The 13,553-nt window shown below is 24.0% G+C and overlaps 2 protein-coding genes across 2 annotated transcripts in view; one reads left to right on the top strand and one right to left on the bottom strand.

Annotated features, from left to right (window-relative positions):
- The window catches only part of LOC127277579 (transformation/transcription domain-associated protein), a 27,364-nt gene extending 14,782 nt beyond the window's left edge, over positions 1 to 12,582 (bottom strand). Inside the window, exon 1 of the mRNA XM_051298827.1 lies at positions 12,351 to 12,582. The gene's annotated coding sequence lies outside the window, so the exon portion shown is untranslated. The remainder of the gene's footprint in view (positions 1 to 12,350) is intronic.
- LOC127277581 (NACHT and WD repeat domain-containing protein 2) overlaps positions 1 to 13,553 on the top strand; it is a 13,701-nt gene extending 148 nt beyond the window's left edge. The window contains exons 2-26 of the mRNA XM_051298829.1: positions 41 to 129; positions 897 to 1,013; positions 1,178 to 1,381; positions 1,485 to 1,629; positions 1,750 to 1,975; positions 2,269 to 2,467; positions 2,967 to 3,209; positions 3,282 to 3,479; positions 3,592 to 3,731; positions 3,961 to 4,563; positions 5,016 to 5,121; positions 5,221 to 5,393; positions 5,859 to 6,078; positions 6,225 to 6,437; positions 6,597 to 6,798; positions 6,939 to 7,062; positions 7,243 to 7,596; positions 7,743 to 7,961; positions 9,119 to 9,265; positions 9,399 to 9,604; positions 9,824 to 10,023; positions 10,284 to 10,453; positions 10,977 to 11,135; positions 11,868 to 12,057; positions 13,031 to 13,553. Of these exons, the coding sequence (XP_051154786.1) occupies positions 41 to 129; positions 897 to 1,013; positions 1,178 to 1,381; positions 1,485 to 1,629; positions 1,750 to 1,975; positions 2,269 to 2,467; positions 2,967 to 3,209; positions 3,282 to 3,479; positions 3,592 to 3,731; positions 3,961 to 4,563; positions 5,016 to 5,121; positions 5,221 to 5,393; positions 5,859 to 6,078; positions 6,225 to 6,437; positions 6,597 to 6,798; positions 6,939 to 7,062; positions 7,243 to 7,596; positions 7,743 to 7,961; positions 9,119 to 9,265; positions 9,399 to 9,604; positions 9,824 to 10,023; positions 10,284 to 10,453; positions 10,977 to 11,135; positions 11,868 to 12,057; positions 13,031 to 13,183 (5,000 nt within the window). The 3' untranslated portion in view covers positions 13,184 to 13,553. The remainder of the gene's footprint in view (positions 1 to 40; positions 130 to 896; positions 1,014 to 1,177; positions 1,382 to 1,484; positions 1,630 to 1,749; positions 1,976 to 2,268; positions 2,468 to 2,966; positions 3,210 to 3,281; positions 3,480 to 3,591; positions 3,732 to 3,960; positions 4,564 to 5,015; positions 5,122 to 5,220; positions 5,394 to 5,858; positions 6,079 to 6,224; positions 6,438 to 6,596; positions 6,799 to 6,938; positions 7,063 to 7,242; positions 7,597 to 7,742; positions 7,962 to 9,118; positions 9,266 to 9,398; positions 9,605 to 9,823; positions 10,024 to 10,283; positions 10,454 to 10,976; positions 11,136 to 11,867; positions 12,058 to 13,030) is intronic.

The following is a 13,553-nucleotide window of genomic DNA, read 5'->3' as shown; positions in this document are numbered from 1 at the left end:
ATTTGTGTTGAAAATATTTTTGAAAAATATTTTTTTACAGACACAACAATGGAGAGAAATACATTAATGGCACAGTGTTATCCAAAATTAAAGGATTACTGTCGAGAAAAACATGGATTAGAATTTCAGGTAAAAAAAGAAAATTTAAATTTTTTTCAAAAATTTAAAAATTAATTAATACTTTTAATGAAATAAAATAAATTAATTATTACTGTTAATCAAATCAAAAAAATTAATTAATTTAAAAAAAAATTCCTTCTTTAAATTTAGTGTTCTATTTTTTAAAGGTTTTTAAAAAATCCTTATTTGGAAAATAAATAAAAATTGCAATAAATCAACTAACAATTAGATTGATTAATTTTTGCAAAGAAAAAACGAGGAAAAAAAATTTATGTGAAAAGTTTCTTCTAATAATTAGTTTGTAGCATATGTATATATATACAGAAGTTAAAAATTATGATCGAAATGACCTAGAGTTGAACTTTTGACATTCAATAGCTTATCACTATATATGCACTGACAATAAATTGATTTTTGATGGTGCCAGGTACCAAGAAATCCTAAAGTAATAACTACATATATATGTATATATATCGCAAATAACTATTACGAAACTTATTCGACTTAAGAAAAGTTGGGTCACAAAAAAAGTATAGTTAACAGTAAAATTTTTTTTTCAAGTCAATTTAAATTAATTAAGAGAAAAAAAAATGTAAAAAAAATCCCGAGGGTAAAATAAATTTAATTGAATATAAAAATTAAATTATTTTTTTCCCAAATTTTTAAAAATAAAATTTAAAATAATTTAATTTTAATTTTTAAAAATTATATTTTGCAAAATAAAAAATAAAATTAATTAAAAAGTATAAAAATTTAAAAGAAAATTTTTTCTTAAGGTTGTGGATATGAGATGGGGAGTTCGAGATGAAGCAACTGATGATCATATGACAACAGAATTGTGCATGAGAGAAATTGAAAATTGTCAACGATTATCAATGGGACCGAATTTTGTGGTAAAAAAAAATTTCAAATAAAAAATCAAATCAATAAAAAAATATTTCGAAATTTAAATTTTATAAACTCCTTTCAGTAAAAAGAATATAAATTAAAAATTTTTTTTTATTTTTTGATTATAAAAAGTTAGAATAAAAAAATAAATAAAAAACAAAAATTCCAGGTTTTTTTAGGACAAAAATATGGTTACCGTCCAATTCCAACTTATGTCCTAAGCTCGGAATTAGAAATGTTACGCACAGAATTAGATAGTCAAGGAATGGATGTTATTGTTTTGGACACGTGGTATAAAAAAGATAGCAATGCAGTTCCACCTACAAGCATTTTACAACCGATATCATCAATTTTGAAAAATTTCAACAATAAAGTATTTTTTTAATTTAATTATTAATTTTAATAACAATTAATTATTTTAGCAAAATTTAAAGCGAATTTTTATCATTTTTTTTATAAAAATATAAAATTTCTAGAGAATTCCAAAATTACAACAAGAAGATCAGGCAATTTGGTGGGACACAATGTGTAAAATGCAAAAATTATTTCGTAAAGGAGCACAATCACTTTATAATTCTGGAAAATTTGACAAAGACACAATGCACAATTATTTTATGTCCGGTTAGAAAATTTTTTATTTTAAATATATTTTAATATTCTGTTGATTTAAATTTTTTAAATTAAAAAAAAAATTGTTTAAAGATTTTTTAAAATTTTTTATTAAATAATTTTTTTTTCCAGTAACTGAACGAGAAGTGATTAATGGAGTATTGAATGTGAAAAATACGAAAAATCATTGTTTAGCCTACGTTCGTTACATTAATAATATTAATTTGCAAAATTTACGAAAAGCTGGTTTATTTTTGGATATTGCTAATCGCAGTTTGGATAATGAGGCTTCAAAATTATTAGCCGATCTCAGAGACGTTCGATTGCCAAATAAAATAGAAAGCGTTAATTTACAAAGGTTATTTCGATTATTTTATCATTATACCGACAAAGTTTTCTACATTATCGATAATAGTTTTCTACTTTATCTGTAATAGTTTTCTAAATTATCGACAGCTGTTTTCTACATTATCGATAATTGTTTTCTTCTTTATCAGCAATAGTATTTTAAATTATCGACAGCCATTTTCTTCATTACCGACATATAATGCCGTTTTAAAATTAACAATTTTTCAAATAAAATATTTATAGAAAAAAATTATTTTTTTACAGCTAAAATATAATTAAAAAATGGTTTTAAAAAATTTCTAGATACACCGTCGAATGGATTGGACGCGAGGGTTTAGACACAGAAACCCATAGTGAATACCTTCAGCATTTTATTACACATTTTTATCGAAATATGGTAAAACTTATCGACAGAGCAATGCGCAAGGAAGACAGTTCAGCTCAAGGTCAAATAATTACCGAAATTTTACAACATTTACACGCATGCAATAATTCCGTAAAGGTAATGTTTTGTAAATTTATTTATTTATTATAAGAAAAATAATTTTTTTTGATTTAATAGATAGAAAAATAAATGAAATAGCTTTTATTTTACTTATTTGGCAGTGAAAAAATTAGCTTTTTTACTTATTTGACAAAAAAAATAAAAAGGAAATCACGAAATACGGATTTATAACTAAATATAAAGGTAGAATCCCATATTACCGACAGTTACCTACTTTATCATCTGTTGATACGGATTACTGATAAAAAGGAATCTGTATTATCGACAGTAGGTAAAGAAAACGGGTTTTCTCTTCTTGTAATTAAAAAATTTAATTAAATAACTGTTTTGGGGAATCTATATTTTCTTCTATTGATCATAAAACTGCATTTATAAAAATTTTAATTTTTGTATTAAACAGTAATTTATATTTTCTTCTATTAATCATAAAACTGCGTTTATAAAATAAACTTAAAAAGTAAAATATTAATTTTTTCTCTTTTTCTAATAAAAAAAGGTGTTTTATGGTCGCGAAGATAGTTTGGAAAAAATTAAAGACTACATGTTAAATAACGAGGAGAAACCATTGGTTTTATATGGTGAAGGTGGTTGTGGAAAAACTTCACTTTTGTCAAAAAGTGCTGGACTATCAAGTAGTTCATGGCTATTGGGAAAAAAACCAATAAGTATTATTCGATTTTTGGGTACAACACCCGATAGTAGTGCACTGACACCGACATTAATTTCTATTTGTCAACAGGTAATAGATTAAAAAAAAAATTTTTACATTTAGAATCTTAAGTAATAAAATTTTAATAAATTTTATTTTTAGATTTCTTACAATTTTATGCTTCCCTTTGAGGATATTCCCGACGATCTTGTCCCACTGACAGCACATTTTAAATATTTATTAACATTAGCAACGTCCGAGCAACCAATTTTATTATTTTTGGACAGTGTCGATCAATTAACTGGCACTCAAGGAAATAAATTATCATGGTTACCGACTCGTCTTCCTTCAAATTGTAAGGTAAAAAATCACCAATAAAAAATGATTCAAAAAGAAAAAAATTAATAAATTTTATTTAATAAATTTAATTTCTTTAAATTTATAATAATTATTTTTTAATTTAATTTAACAGATGATACTTTCTTGTGCTGCTGAAGAATCAAATCCAATTATTTCTCGTGATTATCATCTTTTGAGAAGAATGATTGACACTGAGGAATGTTTTATTGAAGTAACAGCACTTGGAGAAGATTTAGCAATGGATGTTATAAGGTATTAAATTTTTAAAAAAATTGTAGATAATGCAGATTTCTACATTATCGACAAAAACTATTTTAACAATGTGTTTCCTATAATCGATAAAACAGGATTCTACCTAATCTACAATCGGTTAAAACAGTTTCCTAATCTATTCAAACCTACTTTATTTCAAATTGTCGATAAAAAAGAAATCCAAATGACCAACAGTTGATAAAGAAAATCTCTGTATTTTTTTTAACAGAATGTGGATGAAAACCGCTCATCGTGATTTAAATAATTATCAATGGCGTTTAGTGGCAAATGCAATATCAAAATGTTCATTGCCAATATTTGTAAAATTGGTATTCGCCGAAATATGCCGTTGGCGTAGCTATACAAAACCAGCTGATACACATTTGGCAAGTACAGTAATGGACAGTATAATGATGTTATTCGAAAGAATTGAAAAACAACATGGCAAAATATTAGTATTTCATGCATTAGCATATATAACAGCGGCAAAATCAGGACTCTCTGAATCAGAATTAGAAGATTTAATATCATTGGACGATAAAGTATTGGATGATGTTTATCAGTATCATTTGCCACCAGTACGTCGTATACCACCTTTACTTTGGACAAGAATACGAAATGATTTGCCAAATTATTTAAGTGAACGTGAAGCTGATGGTGTTAGTGTATTAAATTGGTATCATCGACAATTTAGAGATACGGCAAAGGAGAGATATTTTAAGAATATGAATTTAGCGACGTATTTTCATTCAATGATTGCCGATTATTATTTGGGAATATGGGGCGGTGGACGACCTAAGCCATTTAAGTATACAGAAATTCAAAGACATCGGTAATTATTAGTATTTTTATGTACAATAAATTATTACCATCAGTCGATAAATAGAAATCTACTTTACCGACTGTTGGTAACATTTTTCTACACTAAACTACCTTTTATTGTTACCATCAGTTGGCAAAATAAAATCTACTTTATCGACTATTGGTAATATTTCTCTAAATTAAACTACCATCAATTATTACCACCAGCTGGTAATAACGGGTAGGGTTTAGAAAAATGTTACCAACGGTCGTTAAAGTAGATTTCTTTTTATCAGCTGATGATAATAATTGAAGGTGGTTCGATTTGGAAATATATTACCAAAAATAAAATGTAGTTTAGTGTAGAAAAATGTTACCAACAGTCGGTAAAGTAGATTTCTATTTACCGACTGATGGTAATAATTCAAAAAACGTTAAATTTAGAGGAAAACTGTTACTGTAAAATGAAAAAAAAAATTTCAGATTCAATTTAACCGATAAAGAGGGCGTTGCCGATAGAAAAGTTCCAGAGCAACCATTGGCATTTTATTCAAAGGAGGGAAAAATTTCAAGATACAATTTAAGAAAGGTGGAATTTTTAATTTTGTGGAGCGGGGGAAAAATTTTGTTTTTATTAAAAAAGAATATTTTTTTGTACTTTATAAATTGTAAATTATTTTGATTTTAGTTTGGAGAACTTCCATATCATTTGGTGAGGGCTCATAGATTTAAGGATCTATTTGAAAATGTTTTATTTAATTATGAATGGCTACATGCAAAATTAAGTTCGTGTCCACTGCAGGCTGTACTCTCTGATTTTGAGGATGCCTGCAACAATATCGACGATCAAAATTTGGTCAGGTATATAAATACTTTTTTCTATAAGAATGAAAACATAATTTCCTAAAAAAAACAATAAAATTGCTTTTATCATTGGTGGCAAATATGGAATCCTGTATTACCGACATTAATTTTTTTTTAAGTTTAAGCAATGCCGATAAGGCAGAACAATTTCTGTCGGCAATGTAGATCGAAGTAAGGGATAATGTCGATAATATAGGACTCTATACTTCCCTCTAGTGATAAAAAAAACTTATATATTGTATTTTTCCTAAAAATTTAATTCAAATAATGTCGATAGTACAGAATTCCGTTTCTGTCGGCAATACAGATCGCAGTAATGGATAATGTCGATAATATAGGACTTTACAATTTTCTCCAATGTTAAAAAAAATTTCTAATATTGGTTTTTTTTCCTAAAAAAAAATTATTTTTCTTTAATAAATTAATGAAAAATCATATTTTTTGTTTCTCTTTTTATTCAAGGGAACTGATGTTAGTAGCTGATGCTTTAAGACTTGGTGGGGCAATTTTGGGAAATCATCCCGATATGCTAGCACCGCAATTAGTGGGAAGACTTTTACCCGAAATTGGTAATAATGTCAATGTAAGAATGTTATTAAAAGCATGTGATGCCGATGGTGTTAAAGATTGTTCCCTATTACCCCTTTATCATTGTCTCCATACCCCGGGCGGTCCCCTTAAGGTAGGAAAAATTTTTTTTTGGAAATTTTTTTTAAAAAATACATTAAAAATAATTTATAAATAATTTATCATTTTTTTATATTATTATTATTTTTATAGAATAATAATTATCGAAAAAAATATGTTATAATTAAATTAATTTCTTAGTATTCATTGGAGGGACATCAATTTGCAGTTTTTGGCTTTTGTTTAACATCGGATTATCGATATGTTGTATCGATTTCAAATAGATTTATCACTTGGGATTTAAGTACAAGTGATATGACGAGGGATGTTAATCCTGGAGTTGAGGGAATTATGCAACAATTAGTATTGAGTCCTGACAATCGTTATGCCGCTTCTTTTACAAACAATAATCAGGTTAAATTAATTTAATGAATTTCGTAAATTAATTATTGTTCATTAATAATTAATTTTCTTATTATTATTAAATAATTAAATAATAATTAGTAAATTAATTTTATTATTGAAAAATAATTATTTAATTAATATTTATTATTATTGAAAATAATTTTTTAGACCGTCGTTCTAAATACATTGACAAGTGAATTTGTTATTGTTGACAATCCACTACCAAATAATGAACCAGTTTGTGGAATTTATCTAATGAATCAATTTGTATTTATTTTTGGCAAAAGTGCATGGTGCAAATTTGATCTAAGAGGCAATTTAATAGCAAATTTCACAAGTCCCGAGGATACAAATCAATGGTCCATTTTGGGTAATTAATTATTATTATTATTATTATTATTATTACTAAATTAATATAAATCGATAATAATAGTAATAATAATTATTATTATAATTAATAAAATTTAACATATTATTTACGGTTAAGGAATTTTAATTAATTTAACACAGAAATTGAATATACAACATTGGATGAGTATAGAATTATTTTCTGGACCGGAAATCTTGACGATCCACTATTGTTGCTGCACACTTACAGAAAAAAAGGAACAATCGAATCATTTCATTGTCACAGGTTATTGTAAAATTTTCTTACTTTTTTTTTTATTTTTTTGGAAACAAATTAAATAATAAAAGGAAACTATAAATTTAATTTTTTTCAAAATTATAAAACTTAGAAATATTTTTTTTAATGTAGATGTTAAAATTTGAAAAAAAAATTCAGTAATAATTCTTTGTTTTTTTTTTTTTTTAGTGCAATGGTGATGACAAATGACAAAAAAACACTCTATGCATGTACAACAAAGGGAAATTATCGTATAACAAAATATATTATTGAAGAAACATCATCGTATTGGGAAAAAGTTTTGGATATTCCACGAACAAATAACGATGATATTGAATATATTTTACAATTAAAACTTGATAAAGAAGAGGAAATTCTTTTGGCAACAACTGGAAATGGTTTTGTTGTTTGGTTTTTGGAAAGTAAAAGTGATGCACACGTTCTTTCATTGCCAAATGGAGTGAGAAATATACGAACAAAAATGATGAATTCAAGTTCAATAATGATCAGTGGAACAAAAAATTACGCGGTTGCCGGTGTAAGGTGAATAAATAATTTTTTTTTTTAGTTTTGTAACTGAAAATCTTAAATTACAAAAATAAAAATTCATTTTATTTTTGTAAATAAATTAAAAATTTTCAGTTACAAAACTAAAAATTCCTCTTATTTTTTTTTTTTGTAAAAAACAGAAAAAATTTGTACGTCTGGAGTTTGGAGACAACGGAATTGGTGAAAATATTAGATGCTCATTTTGCAAGAATCATTCAATTGGAAGCGTTGACAATTGGCAATTGGAATAGTGTCATTACATCAAGTATTGATAGAAGTGTTAAAGTTTGGAATATTAATAATATTTTTGAGCAAGTTCACGTTATTGATCGCCATGAATTGCAAATCGATTCAATAAGGTTAGAATATTATTAGTATTATTATAATTGTGTTCTTCGTAATGAATAATATCATTTAGAGACGAAAAAATACAAATTTTTGAAAAAAAGTTGATAATCTTTATGGAATGACCCCAAAAAAATTCAAAAAAACGGTTATAACTTTGAAAGAAATTAACGGATTTTTATGAAATTTAGTAAGGATGTTCTTTGCAATGAATAACTTCTTTTAGAGGTAAAAAAGTAAAAAAAAGAAAACAAAAACGTATATTTATTACGGAATGACCCAAAAAAAAATTTTAAAACCAGTGATAACTTTTAAAAAAATTATCGGATCGTTAGGATACTTGGTAATTATGTTTTTAGCGATAAATAACATACTTTCATTGCAAAAAAATACAAAAAAAAAAAAAAATTTTTTTTCGGGACATTCCGTAATAATCATACTATTTTTTTTCGTAATTTTTATTTTTTCGCTTCTAACGGATGTTATACATTGCAAAGAACATAATTAGCAAGTTTCATTAGAATCCCATAATTTTTTTCGAAGTTATAACAGTTTTTTGAAATTTTTTGGGGTCATTCCGTAATAAATTCACGTTTTTTTTTCCTAAATTTGTGTTTTCCTGCAATAAGAAAAGTATATTTATCGCTAAGAATATAATTATCAAGTTTCATAACGATCCGTTAATTTCTTTCGAAGTTATAACCATTTTTTGGATTTTTTTTAGGGTCATTCCGTACTAATTATGTCTTTTTTTTCATAAAATTGTATTTTTTTGCAATAAAAAAAGGTTATTTATCGCTAAGAACATAATTATCAAGTTTCATAACGATCCGTTAATTTCTTTCGAAGTTATAACCGTTTTTTGGGATTTTTTGGGGTCATTCCGTAATAAATTTACGTTTTTTTCGCTAAATTTGTATTTTTCTGCAATAAGAGCATATTATTTATCGCTAAAAATATAATTACTAAGTTTTATACGCCTCTGTTAATATTTTTCACAGTTATAACAGTTTTTTGGATTTTTTTTTTTGGGTCATTCCATAAAGATTTTACAATTTTTTTCCCTAAATTTGTATTTTTTCGTTTTTAAAAGATATATAATTAACTGTAATATAATCTGTGATGTAAATTATTAATAATTTTTTTTTAAATATATTATTATGTCATGCAGTTTAGCGGAACATTCAAATTTGGCAGTAACCGTAACAAGAGGTTGCGTTGGTATTTGGGATTTACAATCAGGAAGATTAATTTCAAAATTAGCTGATAGTCCACTTGGTGCAATTGTTACACACGCAATTATTACTCCCGATGGAAGGCAATTATAAAAATTATATAAATAAAAAAAAATTTGAATTTATTTATATATTATTTAAAAAATTAATGAAAAATTTAAGTTAAAACAAAAATTTTCAAATTTTGGTTCATTTTTTTTTTTTTTTTTTTGGTAGATACATCATATCAACGGAATCTGGTAATGTTTTAATTTGGAATCGAATAACGGAACAAGTATTATTTAAAGAAGAACAATCGGGCGTAAGACAATTGTCATTTATTGAAGAAGCAACGAAATTTATTGCCGTTTCACGACCAAGTAATTTACCAGGTGTTGAAAGTACAAAAACAACAGCCACCCTCGTCACAAGAAATATTCCAGGTGAAAAAAAAAAAAAAAAATTTCCATATCAAAAGAAATTTTTTTTAAAACAATTTTTTATTATTAATAATAAATAATAATAATAAAATTAAAAATAATACTAATAATAATAATAATAATAAATAATTAATTAATTTCATTATAATAATTTTGTTCTTTTTCAAATAAAAAAAATTTAAATTATTAATTGAAATATGTAGAGAAAATATTTTTTTTCAGACGGAACTCAAATTTTTAGTTTTGAATATATTGTAAGAAGTCAAACTGGAATTCCATTTCGTAATGTTTCTGTGACTTCGGATGGGGCATTTTTTGTTGTTCCAGCAGCCGATAAAGGAAGTCGTGATTGTATTATTGTTTATAGTGCAAAAACCGGAACATTAATCAATAAAATACAAGTCAAACTTCCAGGATTTAAAGTAATTTTTCTCTAATTTAAAATTTTTAAATTCATTATTTTATTTACCCTATTAATTTTTGAAAATATTAAAAATTTTCAAAATAAAAAAATAATTTTACACTTTTATTTTAAATATTTTAAATTAAATATCTAATTTATCTATTTTTTAAAATATTTAAAACTTTTTTTAAAATAAAAAAAAAATTGTAACAATAATTTTTAATTAGATAATATAATTTAAAAAAAAAAAAATTGAAAAACAAAAATCCTTTTTTTAAGGATATTATGAGCGTTGTACCAATGCCAAACAAATCACAATGGGTGGGAATAATAGGTTCAGATAAAGGAAGTATAATGGACATTGGAAAGAAGAAAATAATTCGTACAATTCCAAAATGGAGTGGAAATATCAGCAAGGATGGAAAATATACTTTATACGCTCCATCAAGGTTTTTTGTTGTTGTTTTTTGTCATAATTAAAAAAAAATTTACAAAAACTAATTTTTTTGGAACAAAAAAAACCAAATTTTAATAATTTAATTCTTTTAGAAACAAAAAAAGAAAATTTTAGGGGGAAAAAAAATTGAAACATTAAATTAAATATTTAAAAAATTAAGTATTAATTAATAATAATTATTATTAATTACTAATTAATTAGTAATTAATAATTAATAATAATAAATTAGCAATTAATAATTAATAATAATAAATTAGTAATTAATAATTAATTTTTTAATATTTTATTTAATTTTTCAATTTTTTTTATTTCTAATAGAATTAAATTATAAAAATTTGGTTTTCTCGTTCCAAAAATTTATTTTTGTAAATTTTTATTTAATTATTAATTATTATTAATGACTAATTAATTAGTAATTAATAATAATAAATTAGTTATTAATAATAAATAATTAATAATTAATTAGTAATTAATAATAATAATTAAATTGCATTTATTTTCACTCTTTTATTTAGAGGTGGATTGGAACTTATAGAATTAAAAAAAGGGACAACTGTAAAAACTTATATATCAAAAGTTGCCGAGGGAGTTTTCACTGTAATTTCAATGTTTAATCGAACGGATGAATATGTTCTTTATTATCACAGTGGACGGAAAACAATTCGAGTTTTCAGGTAACAAAAATGAAAAATAAATAAATATAAAAAACAAACACAAAAAATTTCAAAACGAAATTGAAATAACAAAAAAATTTAATTACATTTTCCGAAGAAATTGAAATTTTCACTCGAATCGAAATTGATAAAAGAAAATAAAATTTTTAGAAACGAAAACAAAAAAAATTTATTTCATTTAAATCTTATTATTTTACTATTTTTAAATAAATATTTACTTGAAGTAAATTAATTTTTATTTTAAAATTAAATAAACTTTATTTTTGAATCAACAATTTTTGTATTTGAAAGAAATACACAATTTAATTGACTTAAATAAATAATTATTTGAACCAACAAATTTTTGAATTTGAAACAAATACACAATTTAATTGACTCAAATAAATAATTATTTGATATAAATAAATAATTATTTGATACAAATAAATTATTATTTGATATAAGTAAATAATTATTTGATAAAAATAAATATTTATTTGATAATAGTAAAAAATAAATAAATAAATAAATAAATATTTAGAAATTTAGAAAAATAATTTTTTTTAAATAAAAAATTATATTCGTTTGAAAATGAATTTAGTAAATAAATTTTATTCCAATAAAAAATTTACATACGAATGAATTTTTAACCTCCAAAAAAAACAACTAAATATTTCAAAAAAAAATTTCTTACAATAAAAATTATTTGCAAATAAAAAATTTCAAAAAAAAAAAATAAAACAATCATTACAGATCATCAGACTGTGAAATGATTGCAAATTATCGTGTACAAGCTGAATTAAGTGCAATCGACAGCACATACGATGGAAAAAGTATTGTTTTGGGTACAGTCGATGGTTGTGTATCAGTATTAGCAATTGCCGATCCAAAAAAATCCGAAATGAAAGTATATCTCAAAAATTTACCATCTCGCGATGAAACGGCAAGTATTTTTTCAATAATTATTAAAAAAAAATATATACATATATATATGTATATTAAAAACAAAAAAGAAAAACTTTGCGGAGAAAAGTGAGGTTATGTTTGACGTATATTTTTTCGCGGCGCTTCCAAATAAAAAACACATATACACATATCACAAAAATAATAGAAATTAAAACAAACATCCATTTAGAAAACATTATCAAATAATAGTGATTGAACAAAAAAGGAAATATTAATTCCAATATTTTGGGAGAAAAATAGAAAGAAAAAAAAAAAAGAAAATAAACTCACCTTTCCTTTAATTTGTGCCGCCGCGATTTTCCCTTCTTCGTCACATGGCAATTATTAATTATTGTCGATTATTTTATCACTTTTATTTTTATAAAAAAAAAAAAAAAAAATGTAAATTTCTAAATATAAAGAAAACTTGTTTTTATTTTTCACTGATTTATATATACACACAATAAATAAAAACACATACACGTTCTTGTTGGTTAATGGCAACAACACAAATGAAGTTTTTGGCGTGTCGTTCCGTCCACGTCCGTCATGTTTGCCAACGGTGAAAAAACAAAAAAATGGGTGTGTCGCGTTGCGCCTTAAAATATTGTCACCACTGTGGCGGGAAAAATTCAAATATTCAAAATTATATTTATTTCCGAAAATGGAATCGAAATAAAAAAGTAAATTTCTTTTTGTAAAAATAAAAAAAAAATTGTTCTTTTTTTAATTTTAGCGATCCTTTTCCCGTTGGTTTCGTCGTGTCCCACCAGTGGGACTTTTGCCGGGTGCGAGATTTTCCTGCCTCGTACAAAGGATCGCTAGAAATAAAAAAAATTACTACTATCCTCTACAATAATGAAAAAAAAAAAAAAAAAAAAAAAAAGAAAAAGTGAGAAATTAATTTTCTTATATATTATTTTGGGGGGGAAAAATAGAGAAAAAAAAATTAAAAAATTTTTGAATTTCAGTGGAAGAAAAAAATGGAGAAAAAACGTGCAGCAATTAAATTTAAAGCAGCCGCACGCATTGCAACTGTTACCAATGATTTGCATAATTTTCTACGTTTTGGAACTGCAATTGATGACAATTCACAAGGATCACACGACGATGACAATTCTTAATTATAAAAATTACAATAATTTAAAAAAGGATAATTCACTAAAAAATTAAAAAAAAAATATAATTTACAATTTATTTATTGAAAAATTATTTTAATTAATTAGCTAATAATTTGAATAATTAGCTAATAATTAAAATAATTAACTAATAATTTAATTAATTAGCTAAAAATTAAAATAATTGACTGATAATTTAATTAATTTGCTAAAAATTAAAATAATTGACTAATAATTTAATTAATTAGCTAAAAATTTAAATAATTAACTAAAAATTAAATTAATTAACTAACAATTTAATTTATTAGCTAAAAATTTAAATAATTAACTAATAATTGAATAAATTAGCAAAAAATTAAATTGATTTTACCTAATT

This window comes from Leptopilina boulardi, unplaced genomic scaffold (genome assembly GCF_019393585.1).
Source record: "Leptopilina boulardi isolate dan_hultmark-lab unplaced genomic scaffold, ZJU_Lbou_2.1 LbouV2_169, whole genome shotgun sequence".
In the NCBI taxonomy this organism is placed as follows: Eukaryota; Metazoa; Arthropoda; class Insecta; order Hymenoptera; family Figitidae; genus Leptopilina; species Leptopilina boulardi.
This window is presented reverse-complemented; position numbering and strand designations above follow the sequence as displayed.